This window comes from Plectropomus leopardus, chromosome 14, assembly GCF_026936395.1.
Source record: "Plectropomus leopardus strain MGB_pleo_1.0 chromosome 14, ASM2693639v1, whole genome shotgun sequence".
NCBI lineage: Eukaryota > Metazoa > Chordata > Actinopteri > Perciformes > Serranidae > Plectropomus > Plectropomus leopardus.
In genome coordinates this window covers 4,659,261-4,681,086 of record NC_142189.1, presented here as the reverse complement: position 1 = coordinate 4,681,086, position 21,826 = coordinate 4,659,261, and the positions used below count along the sequence as shown (strand labels likewise).

General features: G+C 39.4%; 1 protein-coding gene across 1 annotated transcript; it reads right to left on the bottom strand.

The window, feature by feature from the left end:
• Positions 1-575: 575 nt before the first annotated feature.
• trmt61a (tRNA methyltransferase 61A) lies at positions 576-21,444 on the bottom strand. The gene is made up of 4 exons (XM_042500377.2): positions 21,276-21,444; positions 17,673-18,019; positions 8,083-8,349; positions 576-1,288 (listed from the first exon to the last, which is right to left on the bottom strand). The coding sequence occupies exons 2-4, from the start codon at positions 18,001-18,003 to the stop codon at positions 987-989; spliced, it is 900 nt and encodes a 299-aa protein (XP_042356311.2). The 5' UTR covers positions 18,004-18,019; positions 21,276-21,444; the 3' UTR covers positions 576-986.
• Between the last annotated feature and the right edge of the window lie 382 nt (positions 21,445-21,826).

Below are 21,826 nucleotides of genomic sequence, written 5' to 3'. Positions count from 1 at the left end.
CTTCTTGGTGCTCCGGAAAAGCTCTGGGAAAGCTCACGTCAGGACGGTAATAGTAATAGCAATTAGTCAGAGCTGGTTATGAAAGGTGGCGGAGAGAAGAAGACGCTCGTCTGTGTTTTACTGCAGACATTTTTTTGGTGCTGAGCTTCAGAGAAAAGTCGCAAGTTCACCAAACATGTCAAAGTGTAAAAAGAAATCAGCGACGAGAGGATGGTTAAATAATTAGAATTACTGCCTCGTGGTTGTTTGCTTCTACTCAAATTTCTCTTCCAGTTTACGTCCACGTCTGTGAAAACATCACAGAAAATCTCTACAATCAACAGTTTCAAGATTAGTGTCACAAATTCAGTTTCTGACCAAATGTCTCCAATTCTGTTCCTGAATTATGACGCTATGACATTATGACATCACAGTGAAGCTGACTTTTTTTTAAAAAGTGACACATTATTGTTGGCTGATCTGGAGGGAGATCCGTGTCTCCCTGCAGGACACTTAAACAGGTCCTGTAAGGGATTAAACCTTTGACCCACTTTGTATTTCTGCTTGTGGTGCAACAGAAGACAGAAAAACTAAAATCTCTTCACTCATTTATTGTATTTACTTGAATACAAAAGTGCAAAAAAAACACTAAAAATAAAAGTAATTATCTCCCAAACAAACAAAACACTGATTAAAAGAGATTTTTTTTTAATAAAAGGGGAGACACAAAGTTTTAAATTCTCCACAAATTAAATCACTGTCGGTTTGAATTTCACTCTTGCTTGATGCAAGCAACAAACCGGTGCCAAGTGACAGGAGGACAGAATTATGTAACCCCAAACGGTAAATCCTCTTGGTGCTGCAGTGCCAGGCGGGACCTGGAGGAGCCCGGTACCCCTGCTGGATTATCACAGTCTCATTAATGTACACGCAAAATACACTGGAACGAGGCAAAGAGATTAGAAACCTCATCCTGTGTACTGGTGGTGAAATAAAGACAAATCTCTTTAGGTTCTGGGTTTGGTGGCGAAGGTGAGGTACCCTGTGTGACCCGGGATCTCTCTTGGCGGGGTGGTGGTCTTCAAGGAGATGGACGCCTGTCCTGGAGGTGTTTTCTCTGCGCCGTCGGGCTCAGTCTGAGCGGAGGGGTCCGGGCCGAAGTCGGGCAGCGGCAAAGAGACGGTTCGGACGTCGTGGACTCGCAGCAGGACCTCAACGGTGCTGATCTCCTTGAAACCCTGATCCGCCAAGGCCTCGCATGTTCTCTGGACCTGCTCGATACACGGAGAAAACGAACACACCCGACCTCCTGGGGATGAGACAGAGAGAGGACAGACAAAACAATAAAGACAAGACAGTAACAAAGATGTGTTCTTGTTGCTATGACGATGGCACGTATGATCATGCAGCAGCCAGTAGCTCCTCGAATCCTTGCTACTTTTTTGCTATATTTTCCTATTTTTTTGACCCCTTCTGCTGAAGCACGACTGTTCTACTGTAGAGAATCAACGTCAGGAAAAGTGAAGTTTGGGCTGAATGCAGCGGGCCACAAGAGGATCTCCACCACATCATACGCCGAGCGGCCAGTCAGACCAGAGGGGAGAAACTAAACTGAAAGCGCCGGACAAAGAGAGGGAGGAGAACTGGCATCAGGGCGAGGCTGACCCGGCTTGGACCGAGAGCAGCTCCTCTACCAAACCTTCTTCTGGCTAATGTCCACTCATGAGAGAATAAAGCTAATGTGATTAAGGCTCACTCAGCAACGGGAAATCAGAGACTGCTCTGTGCACATCTTCTGAGACATCGTGGTCAGTTCAGGTCAAGACTGATGCAAATTAAACAATGCACTGCAGGATTTGAATGATGCCACCAGCAGCAACATGCCCAAACAACCAGATGAAATCTTCATAGTAGCTGCTGATTTTAAATCAACTCATCCTCCAACTCCAAAGATCAGGATCAAGGACAAATGGAATTTCGTTTTTTTAAACAAAGTTTAAAAAATGTCGAATGAATCTACCTTCCCTCTTCTCCCTTTTTGGACAGCCAGGCTCATTTTTACCCACAACAGTGACTCAAAGGGAGGCTGTGTTGATTTTTCCACCACTTTGGTCCCAACCAAAGTATCTCAACAACTACTAGTAGATTAACGTTAAATTTGTACAGATTTTCAGAGGCTGAATCATGCAGAGTTAAGTGATCCTCTAACTTTTCCTCTGGTGCCACAGACAAGTCAAAGTTTGACTTGTCCAGTGAAGCACTGATCAGGTCATTCATGGTCCCCAGAGGTTCAATCATGCAGACTTCAGTGACCCTCTGACTTTTCTCTAATACCACATACAGGTCTACTTTGACTTCGACTTTTCCAGTGAAAAAACCTCTTGGATGACCCGACTGGATGGACTCATGGTTCTCAGATGATGCATCGGATTCACAACAAAAGTTTTATTCTGAGGTTGAACCGTGGGGACGTTGGCGATCCTCTTCCTCTAGTGCCACTGTGAGATTCACATTTGTAGTTTTCAGTGAAATGTCTCAAAACTATTCTCCTAAAATGATGACACATTAAAATACTCTAAATGTAAAAAAATGAATAAATAAATAAAATGTACAGTGAAAAAAATCATTAGTTTATTTAAATATCTGAACAACTTGTGTTCACTGGGATTTTTTTCAAAATGAGATGAATTATTAATTTTATTTATTCAGCACTTTCTAAAAAAAGTTAAAAAGTGCTTTACAAGACAAAAAAAAAAAATTATTGTGCAGAATTATCAGTGTTTATTTAAATATCTGAACATCTTCGTGTTCGCTGGGAATTTATCAAAATTAGATGAAATATTATTAATAATAATAATTATTATTAAATATTAATAAAATAATCATTAATACTTTATTTATTCAGCACTTTTAAAAACAAAGTTACAAAGTGCTTTACAAGACAAAAATAAAAAATAACTAAATAAAAATAGCAGACAAACAATAATGAAAACACTTTAAAACCATTTTAAAGTAGGCCTGCACAATCATATGAAATATTATTTAAATCACAATATGGCCAAGTGCAATTGTTTTGATAAAGATAAAATGTGTCACAACACAACTTATAAATGAAATATATATAAATATATGTATTATATATTTTTTAAATTAAAAATAAAAATAAAATCCAGAAATTTAGCATTTCATTTATTTCCCCCCCTGACTGTAAACATGTTTAATTCTGATGTAGTTGAGCATTTTTACGTTTGTCTTTGAGGATCGACTTTGTTTTGGAGCCAGCCGCAGGTGACCATTAAAGGAACTGCAGTTTTTGGTGCATTTGCTTCATAATTTCAGCCTCGGAGGTTTCCATTTGTCCGAACCATTGTGCGTGAGAGACAAAGCAGCAGGAGTCACTAGTTGTAATTAACTGTGAGTGATTCTCTTAAACAACAAGATCACCGCAGATCCACTTAACTCAGGATCTGTTGTCACGACCTTGTCGTCTAAAAGTCTGTTTGTGAGACTGAACTGTGGCTTTATGATTGAGGAAACTTAAAAACATGACACCGTTTGTCATCAAGTTTCTCTGGTGTTTTTGGGGCAAATTAAAGCATCAGATATCTCAGAAAGGAGTGACGAAGGTGTTTTCACTGTAAGAGTAATGTTAAAAAAAACAGCCACGGACAAAGAAAAATGATTCAACTTAACTTAATCTGGACTCAGGAGACATTCAGCCTCCTCCAGGGATCCCATGATACTACTACGACTATTAATAATTTGTTTTTCTTACACCTACAAGCACTTTTCAAAGCATATCGTTTTCCCTAACAAAGCAGGCCTGTGACCTGTCGGGCTCGGGGCTGTAGTTTGTGGATCATCGGGGGATGAACGGCCGCTCTGATAAACACAGATCAGCTCTCTGCTGCGGGCCTCTCGGCTCTAAACGAAACCCCGCGGTGATCGGCGGCGGGAGGTCGGAACATCGAGCCAAGAAAACTTTCACCGGGTGACCTGAAGAGCGAAGAATGTGACTCTGACCAGCTGTCCTGGGAGAGAGGAGGGGTTAACGAAACAAAACGACTCGATATGTTTGAGTGATGTTTGATGATTTTGCCGTCAAGAGACGTAATTTAAAGGCGTACTGCACAGAAAAACGAGCTTTGTGAGCCATAAAGCAAACGCTGGTGAAATTCTAAGATTTCTTACCAAACTTAAAAAAGTCGACATGTTACGGGTTGAAAATGGCTCAATGTTTCATCTAATGTTTTAACCCTTAGCTTTAATATCACACACTCTCATAACTCTCTGCACACAGAACGCACTTTTCAAAATCAAGCAAAAAATAAAAATATTATACATTAATAATATTTTCAACTTTCAATGAGTTAAAAAAAATAACATCAGTGTTAATCATAAGTATCAATTAATCAGTAATATTTTAACCCTTTTAAATGCCAGTTTTGTTGCCAGTATGTTTTTAGATTAAAAAAAAAAAATCGAAAAAAAAATCACAAAAATTATTTTCAATATACTACACGCTAAGTAGATTTTCTTTTCCAATTATCACTGTTTGGGATATGTTGATGTTAAGCAGCAACATTGAATTTAACACATACACCATAATTTTTGGTGCTGTGTAAAAAACTCACACTCATCCCACTCTATATATTAATATAATTCTTTCTTTGGGTTTATTTTTTTAACCAACATCAATCTTAATCATAAATATTAAATATTTATTATTTTTCAGACTTTTAACCCTTTAAGTGCCAGTTTTTGTCATGATGGCACTATGGTTCTACATGGAAAACAACACAAAAGTGAATTATTTTCAATATACTACACATGCAAAGTAGATTTTTTTTTAAATTACAGCCTGGGATATGTTAATGATTTGCAGCAACACTGATGAAGCACCTGATGGAAAACGTGTGTATTTTCTCCATTTGCCAAATATGGTAAAAATTGTTTAAAAAATATACAAATTCCGAGGCAAAAGCCCAGAATGTTTTTATGCTTTGATCGCTGGAGGATCAAAAATTGCAGTTTGAATGGGTTTCGATGGCGCATTTCTTGTTTTGGCACTTAACAGTCTGAATGTCACAATTTAGTTTCCACAGTGCATTTTAGACTTACTGTAGGAGCTGAGCTGGAAACTCCAAGACTAAACAAAAATACACAAACTTGGGAAAGTTTATACCATATGCATGAACGCAGCCAAAAAAGCCCCTGAGGGTTAATCTTACTTTACATTTCAGAGGCGAAAAATCTGCAGTCTGCGGTGATAATGTGAGACAAACTGATGCCTGATGGGAGACAACATGAGATTCAAACTTCATATTCTGAAGTCATCAACATGTAATCACCCCAAAACTCAGAGTTACTGAGTGAAATAAAGTGGAGTCTGCAGAGGGCAGCCTTGCTGAAGAATCTGCAGCGTCTGATAAACAGTAAACTTTGGGATGTTTCAGATAGCAGTCGTTCCTTCAGCTAACAGGACCAGTGTTCTCCCTTCGACACAGTCATAAACACAACTCAATGGTCTCCTAGCAACCGGGGCGAACACACAGGGAGGGGCCGGGTTGATGATTATACAAGGGCGTCTCGGGCGGGTTATTAATAGCTTTGAATATCAACGGTTCGTCCGCGACGACGAGCATCTATACATGCGTGAAACGTATAAGTCCTTATCGGGCGGCTGAGTGTTTGCTTCATGGTTGCATAATAAGAGTCTTAGAGCGAGCGGGGAGGGAGGGCTCGATGGAGTCAGGGTCCGTCTCAGAGACCAGGCCGGGCTGCAGGCCAAAAATTAGAAGAATTACAACTCTTACATTCTGTCCACTGCAGCCCAAGAGCAGATCTGACAAAAATGAACAACAAGGTGATGAATTTGGGCTGCGGGTGACACGTCTTGCCTCCTGTCGTTTCTACTCTGCAAACATCTCGCCCGCTAAAACAACCGGGTATCGCAGGGTTACTTTTGTTGGGCCTTTAGGTTGTTTTTCGGGGGAAAGAGGTGCTCAGCCGCCCCGAGGCTCTCAGGAGAAAACATCCAGTCAGAGCGGTGGGAAGTAAATCAAGCCTTTCCTTATGGAGCCACATTCACCGGCTCGCTCTGCCTGCAGCATAACCCTGTATGGTCATGGGACTGCTTCTACAATGGCTGCACTCTATTTATCTGTATCTGTGTGTGTGTGTGTGTGTGTGTGTGTGTGTGTGTGAGGGTCATGAAAGGAATATGTTGCAGTGGCACCATAAAAGGGATTTAGAGAGGAGGAGGCAGAGCAGCATTCCTCTTCATATTGGGGCTTAGTTTTTAAAATCGTGCTGCATTTATGCGTCTCAGGAAGATGAGCGTGTTTTCATAAACCACTGATCCTGTGCATCCTAACAGGACGGAGGACAGAGACTGTCGGTTTATCGGATAAATTCATTTGAGTAGCAAGATTTGGTGGCAGAACACAATATTGCTTTTTTAAATGCAACATCCACATTAAATATAGTTTTCTACAGTGTTTTATTTTAGTGTTTCCTCTATAATTCAAACATGTTAGAGCTCTGAGTTTTCAGCACCGTGGCATCCCTGCCTTCATGCTAACTTATAAAAATGACACCAATCAGTTCAATACAGTGAGGTCTATATAATTTTCAGTTTGGGAAATGTTGGTATTGGGTCAGTTCTTTGTATCAGAAGAGAAAAGTTGGATTGGTGCATCCTTCACAAATAAGGGAAGAAAAAGAAAAAACACCATCTTTTACATGAATGCACATTTTTGCAAATCTGGTGTTGGTATATTTGCACCTATTCTTTCTAGAGGTCGACAGATAAGACGCTAAAATTTACGCCGTAAGTATGAACACAGCCAAAATGATCAAAAAATTAAGAATGAAAAGCACATAAGATGCATCAAACAGTCTCTAAGGGTTAATTAATCTTAACATTATAATGTTTATTCATATTATGCAACAGTCCGGTGTGTGTGTGTTATAGCGGGTGATATTATCATTTGTCGTTTATACATAAAGGACACTCTGTCCTTCAAACAACTGCTCACACTGAGAGCGTAGTGAGAAAGGGTTAATCTTTATGTTCTACCTGCATCATATAAGCCGTGACCTTCTGATCACCTCAGTGAACCGCCGACCTGCCCCGACATGCTGCTGCTGCTGGTCGTCACAGAAACCCCAACACACACACACACACACACACACACGCAAGGACAAAGTTAATGAGAGCTGTGTCGGATCGGATCGATGGTCGCTCTGTGAGTGCAGGGCGAGGCGAGACGGCCGCGGGGGGAAATAAACTCGCTGGCTGATATTTTTAAAATGTGCTCAGTCACAGTCATGTTCCTGCTGTGTCAGGACGAGTCACCGAAAAGTCAGCAGCAGGTGATGGGAATGTTCCACACACATGTATTTTATTTTTGTTTAGTCGACAGTGACCTCCAGTCATTGGAGGTCATATCCGAACGCATTCAGGGTTTGTTCTTATTTTGTTAGTACCCATTGATTTTTGGGATTCGCCATTTTTTTCTTTTTTTTTGCTCTTCTCTTAGATAAGAAAATTTTACGGTCCAGTGCACTACCAGGATACCAGGATAAGAGAAAAACATTTTCACAGACCACAAATTGTTGCCCAGCACCAGGAAAAATACGTTTTATATTACAATACAGTTTAAAAAAAAACATGAATATAATTTAATCAAATTTAGATCATGTTTTAGAGTAATTATGTTATTGAATTTCAGGGCTAAATAAAAAGCACTATACTTGGTGCATTAGTCCCAATTACTGTCATTTCAGTTACCGTGCGCCCCTCTGCTGACCACAGGTGAAATGTAACTAAGTACATTTACTTAAGTACTGTACTTAACTGCAAATCTGAGGAACTTTTACATTACTTGAGTATTTTAATCTCATGCCACTTTTCACTTCTACTCCACAACACTTCAGAGGAAAATACTGTACTTTTTTACTCCACAACTATTATTAGATATCTACTTTATAAATTTAGGGTTTTGCACATCACATTTTAGTCTTAATTTGAGTTTATCGTTAAAAAGATGATAATAATAAAAACGGTAATAATAAAAATCCCCCGCAGTGGAGTCTTACCTTGTTTCTTCAGAGCAGCCTTGGAGTGTCTCACCGCCTCCCAGGGGCTGGGGATGTCCAGGAAGACGGCGTCCGCTATCCCGGTCACTCCAAAACCGTCTTTGCACACGTCCTGGTTCCTGACGGTGACCAGATGGTCCACGCGGTGCTCCTTAAACTCCTCCGCCACCTTCTCCGCCCGCTGCTGGTGGAACTCCACCGTGTGCAGGTGACCTGTGGGGGCGATGGTGCGCAGGATGGCGTGGGAGAGGGAGCCGCTACCTGTCCCTGAAAATGCAGACATCAGCATGAGGGGATGAGTCTAAGAACAGCAGGTTTATCGACAGAAAATTTATAAGCAACTATTTTGTAGGGTTGTAGTCAAAGAAAATCTTGGTCGACTGCATTTCTAGCTTCTCTTTAACAAACAGATTGGTCGATGGGTAAAATAAACCTGTTCCTAATCTCTAAACAGGGTTCACACACATTTTCATGGACTAAATTTCAAAACTTCTTCATGACTTCTCAAGGACCCGTGACAAAACAACCTCGCTGGACGGCTGCGGCTCACACGCTTGCAGTGTTCACACTGACAACATTGTTGCTGCAGAGCTGCTACAGAGCTGCCTGCCGCTGTAACTACTCTATTTCTATAATTATACACACATATTCTTCCACACATTTTTGAAGCCATACAAGACACTGTATTGTCAAAAACTTGGCCCTGAAAATATTTCACAATAAAATACCTTGTGTCAACAACTGAAGAGATTCTGTTGACAGATATGTCAGGGTGCTTTTATTCTGAAACTGAAACAGTAAAGGTTGAGTAAAACTAATATGTTTGTATTTCCTTATGTCTGTGACGGATGAATGCAATTGTGGTTGTAGTTGTATAGAGTCAATATGATTATGAAAACACAATTTTCATGGTCTATTTCTGCGCACAACCGCGTGAGTCATGCAAAACTCCGCCCCTCCAGATGTGCTGCAGCTGAGCAGCAGCCTTTCCATGCCTGAGCAGTGCTACTCATGCGGCAGTGCGGCTGCTCTAACCTGGTTAAATGGGCACCAAATTTAAAAGAAAAACAACCGATTACGCAATACTCACTAGGCAGTGTGGCTCCACACACACTCAGGAGAGTCTTGCTTCACATGATAAACGCCACCACGCTACGTCACATACACACTTTAGCTGTCTTAAAGAGGAAGTCAGCAAATAAGACATCACAAATCTTTTGATGCAACTATAAAATCATGCGGCTCTAAGACGACACATATTATATTTACGTTGTCAACAACTAAATTACAGAAATTGCCAATATGTTACATTACACCACATCACCAGATTACTGGAACAATTAATGTCATTACACACAACAAAATTCGATGACTTTTCCAAACTTTTCAGTGATTTGATCTAATTCCATAACTTTTCCAGGCCTGGAAAATAAAATGATCTAACTCCATGACTTTCCCAGGTTTTCCATGACTGTGGAAACCGTTTCTGAACTAACTAACTCTGCCACAGTGTGCTGAGTGCACTCTACCTGGGAGGTTTAGGTCTCCACCAGAGTGGTTTTCCATTTTTCATTTTCATTTTTTGCATATTTACACTACGCTACAAACGCCAGCAGTTCGACGAGGCGCTGAGTGTCTGTTTTGTGCTGAGAGCTGCACATTTGGCCTTTTACTGGGTCAAATTTTTTATGGCCTACTTCTTCAGCTGCTGCAAGAATTCACTGAAACACATTGTGATAAAACTATCCGCTGAACAGTTGGTAAGCACGAAGAACCAGGACAGATAACTTTGGGATCTGTTTTAGACGTCATGTTGCACATTAACTCAGAAAATGAACTTTCCCATTTTTCTCACGTCATTATCAAATCTTCACACCAGATAATAAAAAACGATCCAACTCGTCTTAACGTCTTGTTATGTCTCAGAAATGACGCTGAGAGCTTCCCTCGGTCTACAGTCTACACAAAGAGCTCACAGCTGTTACTAAAGCACGCGCACACACACACACACACACACACACCCCCTCACACTGCCTCACTCGGGCTGATAAGTGGATGCTACATTTCTGAGTGTAACCTCTTCGGCCTGCAGCGCTCTGCTCGCTCCTTGATGCCTGCTCCTAATGTGCAGTTTGGTGGAGAGTAATGTGTGATTTCAGCAGATGTACAGTAACGCTGGTCATGTGACCTACACTTAAAGCCGAGGTGGGGGATGAAGCATCGAGAGCACAGCTAGAAGCCGGCAGATCCTCCACACCCCCTCCTCTTCTTCTCCTCCTGACATTACGTCACCGCCGCCTTTGTTCGAGTGGTGACAAAGAGGGCAATGTTTACCCCACAGCAGCACTCTGACTTGCTAAAACCTCGCACTGCCGAGCCGGGCGGAAACGACAGTAAATGCGGGAACTGCGGATGGATGGAGTAAAGTGAAGGAATGAGGAAACACAGATGTGAATATGCAGATTAAAACAACAACAACAGCTGTCTGTTACAAAACCAGAGAAATAAAGAGAGCGAGAGCTCATAACACCAAGATAAGGCTTCTGTTTGAACTTCCTCATTAATGATAAAAAACATTTCTTTATCATTTTGGGTGAAGGACAAACTGTGCTGATTGTCCTCACTGGACTTTATGTCGATATACATACAGTGACTCCAAAAAAATACACGATATGCTCAACAAAAATCTGTTTTGTTGACTGTTTAACCCTTAGGGCTCGCTTTAATATCACTTTTATCGCTCTGCGCACAAAATGGGCTATAAAAATCAAAAATATTATACATTAATATTATTTTCTACTTACATTGAATTATTTTTTAACCAACACCAGCTAATTATAAATATGAAATATTCATTAATTGTAACCCTTTAAAATGCCAGGTTTCTGTCATGATGTTTTTAAATGAAAAAACAAACAAACAAAAAAAAGAATTATCTTCAAAATACTCCATGCAAAGTTAATTTTTTTGGATTATCACAGCCTGGGGTATGTCAATGATTAGCAGCAACACTGATTGTGACAGTGCACCTAGTGGAAATAGCATGTATTTCTCCATATGCCAAATACGGTAAAAATGGTGTTAGAAAATAGTAAAAATTAATTTGAAGGCAAACGCCCAGAAGGACACCCAAAAAAAACACAATGCATGTTTTTATGCTTTGATGTGGGATCAAGAATTGCAGTTTGTATTGGTTTCAATGGAGCATTTTTTGCACTAAACGTATGAATGTAACAATTTTGTTTACTTGGTGAATTTTAGACTTATTGTAGGAGCTGAGCTGGAAATTCCAAGATTAAACAAAAACACTAAATCTTGCTAAAATTTATGCAATATGCATGAACACAGCCAAAATGATCAAAAAATGAAGAATGAAAAGGGCGTAAAATGTGCGTAACAGTCCCTCGAGGTTAAAGGGGTTTGGATTCAGTTTTTGAGGTTCTGTTTTTCATATTGCTTTTGTATTAGACTGCATCACTATATCATAGGCAAGGCCAAAATATCAATATTACATTAATATCTTGATATGAGACCAGATATATTCATCCATATATTCACATTTCTGATGATTATTTATCAAGAATCTCATTGTATCAATATTTTGGGAAAGGGCCGATAGACCGATAACCATGACGTCTGGCTAACAATAAAAGTCACTTCTGGGTAGAAATCCGACTTATCAGATGAAATAAGCAAAGTTTTGATGTTTTTTTTTTTTTTCAAACAGCAACTAATCGACTAATTGAATGTTAATTTTATAAAAAACAATTGTGTTCTGATCAACACTCAAAAACCAAAAGATTTTAAATTTACAATAAAAAAGCATATTGTTAAATATTTTAAATGATTATTTGGTTATTAGAATAGTTGCATTTATTTTTTTGGTTGACAAATTAATTGTTTAGTTTCAGCACTAATCGACTTCATTGCATTTCATAGATGTGACGCTACAGCAGCAAGTTTTGTCTTAAAGGCTGTATAATTCAAAACAACTGCACCACAAACTACAGCCTCACGTTGTTGCACATCGAGAACATTTCAATGGGCTGAAAAGATCGATCCTCCTCTGTAAAGCAGAGTTTACTGTTGAGAGGAAATGGCTGAGAGTCTCCAGCTGAGTGATGGGCGAGCCAGGGGCTCACACACTATCTGAACTCGAGCTGCATTAAACAGACGATCAATCAGCGCAGAATGCGACTCTGGAGTTCAGGCTTCATGCCAGCGTGCTGACGGGTTGAGTTTCCATCCAAGTACAGCGCCAAGTCCACCACAAGTACACTAAACATCAGCAGTTTTATATAAAATGATGTCAGAAATTTACAAACAGAAAATGAAATGTGATTATAGAGCCAACATCTTTCAAATTTGTTCAAAAAATTGGCATTTTCATTCATTGGAGAGGACAGTGAGTGCATTTCTGGGACAGGCTAATTTAATATAAAGGGATCTGGTGCTTTAAGTGTGTAACTGGAGTAAAATTGTTACATAGAGTACATGACAATCGGTTGGTAAACCAAGAGTACTACTGGTCAGAGATGCACCTACACGCTGATATTAAGGAAAGCTGGCTGTTGGTCTGATACGAGCCAAACAGCAAGAAAAAGCTTGATTTACGATCTGATTTGAAATTTTACGAAGAGAAGGAACACATGGTAATAACATCTCAGCTGAGCTGAGATATTTCACACCAAAAACGCAAAAATGGCACAAAAATGATGAGAGGAAGAAATATTAAAAAAAAGCAGTGAGGCACAAAACGCTGCCACCACACACAGAAAACTATAACAACCTCTTTCCAAAGCTAAAAATGCGAGGTTTTGAGTCTGAGCAGCTGTTGAGTCATGTTGTGACTCAGTGTTGACATTTGAGAAGAGCTGTATTGAAGCTTCATACATCACGTTGACATTCAAATTCAAAATCACCATTAAAATGCTATGAAGCTTCTTTTGTCTTTTCTACTCATTGTTTAAACCAAACCCCCGGCAACAGCGCTGGGCTTTAAAGGGATAGTTCACCCAAAAATGAAAATTCGGTCGTTATCTTGGATGGAAAGCCGGGTGAAGTTTTATAGTCCACAAAACACTGCTGGAGATTCACAGGAAAAAGGTGTTACACTAATCTCCCAAACAACTGAAGCAAATAGTGATCAGAATTTAAATTTTTTAAAAATACTTAATAAAACCACAAAAGCCAAACCGCTCGTCCGAGGCAATCCAGAAGACCTGAAGCCCCAACGTGCCAAGTTGTTTTGAAAAACATCACTTTTGCATAGCCTGTAGCTCCTACTGTGCGAAAAAGAAAAAAGATTTTGATCATTAGTCATGTGACTTGTGTATTCATCACATCTGTGAATACTCATTAATTTCACTGAGCGGAACTGAAGAAGTTGCGCTATCTGCAATAATTAGAAATAAAGAAGTTGTATCCGACCACGTGCACATGAAGAGGAAACACTACTCCGTTTGACCCCTTGGACGTGATTCAGCTGTACGATCTGGTGGCCACGTTAACCACCAGCTCTGACATCTGCTTTTTTTCTCCGCTGCAGTTCGTTGTAGGTGTTCAGAAGAGAAGAGTATTACGCAAACGATGATGAGCTGCCCTTTAACAAGATCTCTGTGAAGTAAATGGTCAAGGCAACCCATGAGTCATATCAGAGTTTCTATTCGGTACCTGACGTCAAGTCAGTGGGCAGCCACTGTACGAGAGGAAGAAGAGGAGGCAGATGATGGTGGGGGAGGGGGCTGCTGGCCTCAACTGTAGGTCATCTCTGCTTTCTGTTCTCAAGCACGATCAGAAGCAAAAAGCAGGCCAGAGGTCAGACAGCTTAACTTCCCTGCAGGCAATTTAGAGAGCGAATGTAAGACGTCCCCCATTATTAACCCACTTCTGTCTCTGTAGATTTCAGGAAACCTCTCAACCATTAAATGTTGGAGTGAAGGCTGACTGTAGGTGGCTGTGTTCGGGCTGATCTCGACAGTCAGTACGTGATGCACAGTTTAGTCGAGCTACTGTCAAAGCTTGATTACGTCATTTAATTGGACTACTGTCATTGTCCTAGTATACAAACACCAATGATTTATTGACGGAAGTATGTCCGACTCCGCCACGGCAGGTGGAGATACGCCCTCTTGCTGCTAGTTGCAATGAATCGGTATTATTTATAACGTCTATGATATAGACCAAATCACAATCATAACTGTTTATTTACAGTAATAATTATAATAAAACCACCGCGTCAATAACATATAATCAAACAAAGCTGGGAAAAAACTGCCTTCATTGATTACTTAAAAGAAACCTTGAAAAATCAATATTTTGTATATTTTCACCTCTTAACCCTGCAGTACCACAGTCCTTACCAACGGGGATAACAGTCATTTTACTCCACTGAACGACAGAGCTGCTGCTCTACTGCTGCCTCCATCAGCTGTTGTAGAGGGTAAAGGGGAGCAAATACTCAAATATACTGTACACTTACACTGGTATTGATTCAGTCCCTATCCCTAAATACCAAGGGAGGTCCACAAGGCGACTACGAGCACGTGCAGAAATCTGAGTCCAGTTAAAGTCAGTCTGTCAAGTGTTTACATGACAGAATAGCTCAACTTACAATCAAATTATCTGGGTGTGTTAGTCCAGTTTCGACAAAATTTAATTTAGCCCAATTTCAGTCCAACTAATATGTTTACATGAATTTTAAAAGTCCAGTTTTGGTCGGATTTACACAATAATTTGACTTTTTCTACCATCATGTGAACGGACTGACTGTATGGTTTGACCAATGTAAATGTTTTAAGACTTATTCTACAGCAATGGATACACATACTTCTGCATTTAAGCAGCCAATTGCCATTTTCTCTGCCCGAGAATCACATTACTCAGAATTTAGGTCACAGACGGTCATTTATGTCATAATGAAACGCCCCTGTAACGAGAACATCACAAGATGACACCAGACAAAATGAGACTCCTTCAGGGCAGGGAGAAAAACTGTTATACAGAGAGCTTTTTTCGTCATCATATCAGAAGTGAACGAGACATCTGATCCGACACTGGCCCAATAAACTGGCAAAAGGACATGCTAATGTAACAAGGATTAATTACAAATACAGATCAACTGAACATTTTAACTCGAAAGAAGATCTGTTTGTATTCTCTATTTCTGTAAATCAAATCGAATCAAATCAATAAATTAAGTTATATTTTCTTAGTTTTTGAAGTGAAGTGAAGTTTTTGGCTTTAACTTGTCAGTATGAAATACATGAATACAAACATATTCCACTGATCTACAGGTAACATGCCAAGATGTGCTGCAATATGCCAAAAAACTCCCAGATAAAGACAAAAAATGCTAGCTTGTAAATGCAGATGTGATGAAAAAAAAGAAAAACTGACACTTACAAATACATTTTATTATTAAATGTGGGCAAATCTAACAAAAAAGAGCTTGTCCTATGTCAGCCTGAATGTACGATGGATGTAAACAATGTTGGACTCCTAATGAACAGTCCAGCTCAAAAAAATAGAAAATCTATTTGTGGCTGCAGATATTTTAATCATGGCAGGCCGCCACAAATAGATTTTCTATCTTTTGAGCTGGACAGGAGTGCTGTTAAAATATACAGGTTTAAGTTACTTATTTCAGCACACTCTTGGAGAGCAGAGAGTACTCTGGGCACAGACGGAGCAGCAGAATGTCAGGCACAGTGCAAGTGAAACTTAACAGTTTAAAAAAATTGCTTTCACTCGCCTCTGCAGCAGCTCCTCCTCTTATCCATCGATCTGATCAGCTTTGATCGGGTCAAGTGGTCCGTTTTTAATCTGCTAATCAGTGTACACAAATTGCTGCTGAGGAAAAATAACCTCCTAATGTTTTTTGGGTTTTTTTCAGTGTTCCAAGAAAACTGGAAACCTCAGAATTTAAAGAGGGGACACAGAATGACAGAAAGGGACACACATTTGCAAGTTTGCAAAAATAAAAAACAGCCATAATTACAACCTGGACTTAAACCACGGGCCTCGCCCCTGTTCCACCTATGTGCCCTCTGCCCGGCTGAACTTGCCATATTTGCACAGCCTCAATACTATGACTCAAAAGCCCTTGAGTTTCAATGAGTATTTACCTAGTGAGTATTTACTGAGCATACCGAAGCACTGATACAGGTGGAAAAGCTTCCAACACTCGGCCAAGGTGACTCCTCAACATGACCGGATGCTCCTTCAGCGAGCTCAACATGTGAGAACAGCCAACAACATTATCGCCTCTAATCGCTGTGTGTTTACACAGCTAGCTGACAAAAAGTCTCCCCTCCACAGGACAGCACGTCCTGGTTATAGACTAGCAAGCCGAGCGTTATGAGTCACCACTGTGTCGTACAAAACGCCTATTAGCACCTCACCGACACATAACGACGCTCAAGTGTTGCTCTGTGCAGCTAATGAAATGCTGCACGCAGGAAGAAATTTAATAAACTGGTACTTCATCTCATATTCAAACCATTATCCTCCAATTTTATGTGTGATAAGATGGTTTAATCTAATGCATGCATGTGGATGCAGTGTTAAATATGCAGAGTAATGTGATACGATGCAGATAGTGCAGCCTTCTTGCTGACTAAACAGATTTCCTGTTGAACTCATTTATCACCCAAGAGAGCCTTCGAATCACACGCACACGCACACACACAATTTCCATTAAGTACAATCAATAAAGTGGCATGCGCAGGGGCTGGCAGCAGTAAAACATGATGGAGCACTGCACCACCGCACACATATTAACATCCTCTCCCATCCCCGCCCCTTCGCTGCTCTTGGACGGGAAGAAACTGCAGCTACAGCTCACCCGAAAAACACGCCAACACGCTCTGAGTGATTGCAATTAAACAAATGGGAGGATGGTGCTGAAGGCGCGAGACAAAAAGTGACAATGTGAACAAATACTGTATTACATAATTGTGTTTGGCACATCTGTGAGCCGTCACATGATGTTCATTATCAACAGCTGAGGCTCAGAACAAAACATCAGGCTGAAAAGGTGCGAACAGGAAGATTAAATTTAACCAGGCGCCTCTTAAAGCTGCAGCGGTGAAGATTTAAGGCCGTCATAAATAATAAAACATGGGCCGCATGAGAGCAAAATACCCCATCCATCATATGAGAACAGGGGTGACAGAAGTATTCAGATGCTTCTCTTAAAAGTACTAATACCACACTGTGAAAATACTCCACTGCAAATAAAAATCCTCCATGTAAAACCTTATGCCTACAATAAATAAAAGATTATGACATGCTTTTAAAAGGCAAATGTTTATTGTGAGCTTTCAGTCACACACACTAAGATTTTGCAAAGACTCTTACTGTGGAGATTATTTACCATTCTGCTCCTGGTGCAAAATATTATGTATTATATTAACAATTCCTTAAATGTCCACAAAAACACACAACTTTTTATTTTCATTGTAAATGCATATCAGTCCCAAACATCAGTTATTGGTGCCATTAACTACCAATAAACTATTTTAGTATTCGCCCTGAAAAACCAGTATTGTTTGACCCCGTGTCCTTAAATAGATCGAATAGACCCTCACCTGACTCGCAGACGATGGACCCCGGCTTCAGCTCCAGCATCATGGTGATGGTGGCGATGTCGGTGGTGTAGAGGATCTGCGTGCGGTGTGGCAGGGTGACGGTCCACAGCTCAGGTGTGGGGTGAAGCACGCGGACCCAGCCGCCTTTGCTGCAGGTGACCTTCGCCCCGTAACGCTGGCCGATCAGGTCCGTGGAGTGGCGAATGACTCCGTAACGTGTCTGCGTTTGGGCGCCCTGCTGCACCTTGACTGGCATCATGGATTCATGGCCCAAGTAGACGATGGCGACGTCTCCGTCCTGGATGAAATCTGAGTACTCCACGAAACTCATGGCGAGCACCGTCACTCTGCAGCAGGAAGGTAGGAGATTAAAAAAATCAGCAAAAAAATACCAAATGTTTATCATGAAATAATGTAAAATAGATGGTATGGTAAGTCCCAGGTATTTGCATAGATTTTTCTTATTCTGATATTTTCAACATACATGCAAGAAAAACTGTTTTTAGATCTAACAACAAAGAGTACAACCATCTTTAACTACTCCTTCTGACATATTTAAATGTACTTTAATACTCTAGCTTAAGTTATTACGTTTTTTTATTAACTGAGTTTGTTCCACATTCTTTACATATCGTCTGTTATGGCAGTAAACAAATATCCTCTATGTGTCAAAATGCATTTCAGGTTGTTTATTTGCATTTACAGGACGGTTGGATGGAAACAGCACTGAGACGTCTTATGGAGTGTCTCTGGTGGACATTCCCACAGTCAGCAGGATAACTGCACACTCGCTTAAAACTTGCAACATCTGTAGCATCCTGTTGTTTAATCAAACTGCACATTTTTGATCCCAAAGCCATCAAAGTATAAAAATATGCATTGTATTATTTTTGGGTTTCATGGGCTTGTGCCTTAGAATTTGTAATTTGTCATTTTTATCATATTTGGCATATGTAGAAAATACATGCTATTTCCACAAGGTGCAGTGTCACAGTCAGTGTGGTTGCATATTATTGACATATCCAAGGCTGTGATAATTTTAAAAAGTCTACTTTGCATGTAGTATATTTAAATTAATTCATTTTTGGTTTGTTTTTTTACATCTAAAAACATAGTGGCATCATAACAAAAATCTGGCATTTAAAGGGTTAAAATTCTGAACATTAATGAGCATTTGATATTTATGATTAGGACAAAAGCTGGTTAAAAAAATAAACTCAAAGTACAAAAAAACCCCCCATTTTTAAGTAGAATATTTTTATAGCCTGTATTTGAAAAGCGCATTTTGTTTACAGAGCATTATGAGTGTGAGTATTAGAAACTGCACAAAAAATAATAATGTAGGCTTTAAAAATCAATGTTGCTGCTTATCACTGACATATTCTAGGCTGATAATAAAAACAAAAATCAACTTAAGATGTAGTATACTCAAAGTATTTTTTTTCATCTTAAAACATAGTGGCATCACAACAAAAACCTGGCATGTAAAGGGTTAAAATTCTGAAAATGAATGAATATTTGAGATTTATGATTAGGACTGATGTTGGTTTAACAATGAACTTAATAAAAGTAAAAATATAGGTATACATTTTCTTTTCAAAGCTTTATTTTAAAAAGCGCACAGCAATATGAGTGTGAAATATTAAAGCATGCCCCAAGGGTCACTATGTTTATTATCAAATACCACAACACCGAGACCGACGTCCTGTACTGGAAAACATACTTAATAACCCTGATTCTGATGCAGTAATGCTCCCAAAAAAACCTGTAAACAAACTGATGTGCAATAATTATTGCGGTTCCTCTTTTAACTTTATGGTGTAAATGTAACCTGAGAAGTCAAAATATACAAACATGAAACAACAATGATTTCTAATAAGTACACAACAATGTGATTCAGTTCTTATTGTCACTTTTGGCTTGTATTTCCACCATTTCCCTGTTATGTGTTTATTTTTATTTATACAGAAACTGGACTCTTGTCAGCAGTTTAACCTCTCAGCAGGTGGATGGTGACAGCAGCAGGACCGCCGTCTCCATGGCAACAGATCTCCAGGCCCTGGTCCTTTTAAATCACCATCACGCGCACAAACCGTTATTTTTTAAAAAGAAGAATAACCGTCGTTTCATCTAAAAACTCACTAACGTTTCACCTCAGAGAGAAAAGATTCACTTTGGTTTGCTGCTTCACGACAGAAAAGAGACGAAAACATGTCGGACAACATAGAGAAAATGTAAGAGATGATTTTTATGAGTTTTGTTTGTGTTAAAAGGAGAAAAAAGGAGAAAAATCCGGTTTTGTGTCGAAGTCTGTTCCTTTAATTGTGTTTTCCGTATCGTTGCCCACCGTGATTGAGGTTAATCTAGATCTTTGGTTAACTTTTAGTTAGTTAGCTAACTAGCCAATGCGATTAAGAATCAGTTTATCCTCAGATTAAAGTAAAGGGGGCACAAATCGATGGAGAAACAGACTTTAACGCAACACTTTTAACTGTTTTTAAGGTGACGTTATTTAAGCTAATTTAGCAACGTTAGCCCAACTGACGCTAACGGCTATCGAAGATGTTAAAAAGTCAGTTTTAATGCCGTTTGGGAAATATGGCTAACGTTAACCCTTTGAAACATGAGCATATTCGTTTAATATTTACTGAATTTACACAAAAAAGACACGGGGAAAAAGGCAATGACCAACTTGTCAGGAAATGTCTCACAAATGTCAATAAGTTAGTAAAAAAGTGACAAGAAAATGACCACAAAATTATTGTGTAAAAAGGATAGAGTGGGGTGGGGGGGTATTTTTATTTATTGATTTTTAGGAGTAAATTTCCTAAAAATTGCACTTTTAATTATTAGAATTTCATATTTTGTTATATCATAAACTTGCCATGTCTCGATGCCTTGAGGGGAAAAAACAGCACTTTTTGGGGGTCACTTTCTTTTTTTTTTTTTTTTTTTTTTTTTAAAAAACAAACAAACAAACAAACTTATTTTAAAGTATTTTCTGGTAATTAAAAAAATATTTTGTGCTGATTTTTGCGCCATGTATTGTGTGAAAAAAACATTAAATAATTAATTAACATTTCCAGCACTTTTAGGTCTATTTCTTCTTTTTGGCGTACTTTCAGGTAATTCTCTTGTAACGTTTTTGGAGCAATGTCTTGTGTGAAAAAAGCTAAAATTTTCAGTATTTTTGGGGGGGTCATTTTATTGTTTTTTTTTAAAAATTATTATTTACCTTTATTTATTTCACTTTTTAAGAACTTATTTTCAGGTATTTTATTTTTTTCGTCTTGTGAAGTTGCTCATTGCCTTCTTATGTTTTAGAAAGAAATCAAACCGATGTGCTCAGCTTTCAAAGGGCTAACTTTAACGCCTACTTTTTACATACACAACACACAATATCTAATCTCAAACATACAGAAAGGTCACAGTGCAGACAGTCTGTAAAAACAACTTTCCACCGAGTTTCTAAATGTTGTGTTTGAACGTTAACTGCTGCTTTCGCTTGCTATCAAGCTAACGAGCTAACATGCTAACGTTAGCTGCCATAGCCGCTAACTCCCCTCGGCGGGTAAAATAACCGTTACCGGACTCTGGACCTACCGTCTGCAGAAGAAGAATTCGCTGGAGCTTTTAAACGAACACAACCGCTGGTCAGTAAACGGTAAAACGTGATGTTAAAGCCGTTGAAAGTGCATGTGGACGGAGCTGACAGCTAACTAACCACCCATTCATTCCTCCGCGCACACGTGGTGTTGTTTTCAGAGGAAGTGGAGGAGACGCCACCGGAAGCCGATTCGCTTCACCGATTTGTAAACTCCCTCCGCCGGCAGAGTAGATTCGAAGAGGCTGCGCAGATGTTTTGTAAATCTGCTTCTCACTTCCAGACGCTACAAACGTTTTGTGGCGTAATCTTGTGAAAGCCCCACAATAATATTTAATGTGGATTTAAGTATTTATAGTAATAATAATCATCACCATCATAATAATAATAACTTTATTTATAGCGCCTTTAAAAGCAGTTGTTTAGAAAGCGCTTTGACAGACAAAGCAAAGGCAGGAACAAGCCAAACAGAGAAAAGTGTAGACCAGTCAAATAAAAACCACAAAATGTTTATAGAGGACGTCAACAGGAATAAAGCAAATACAAGTAA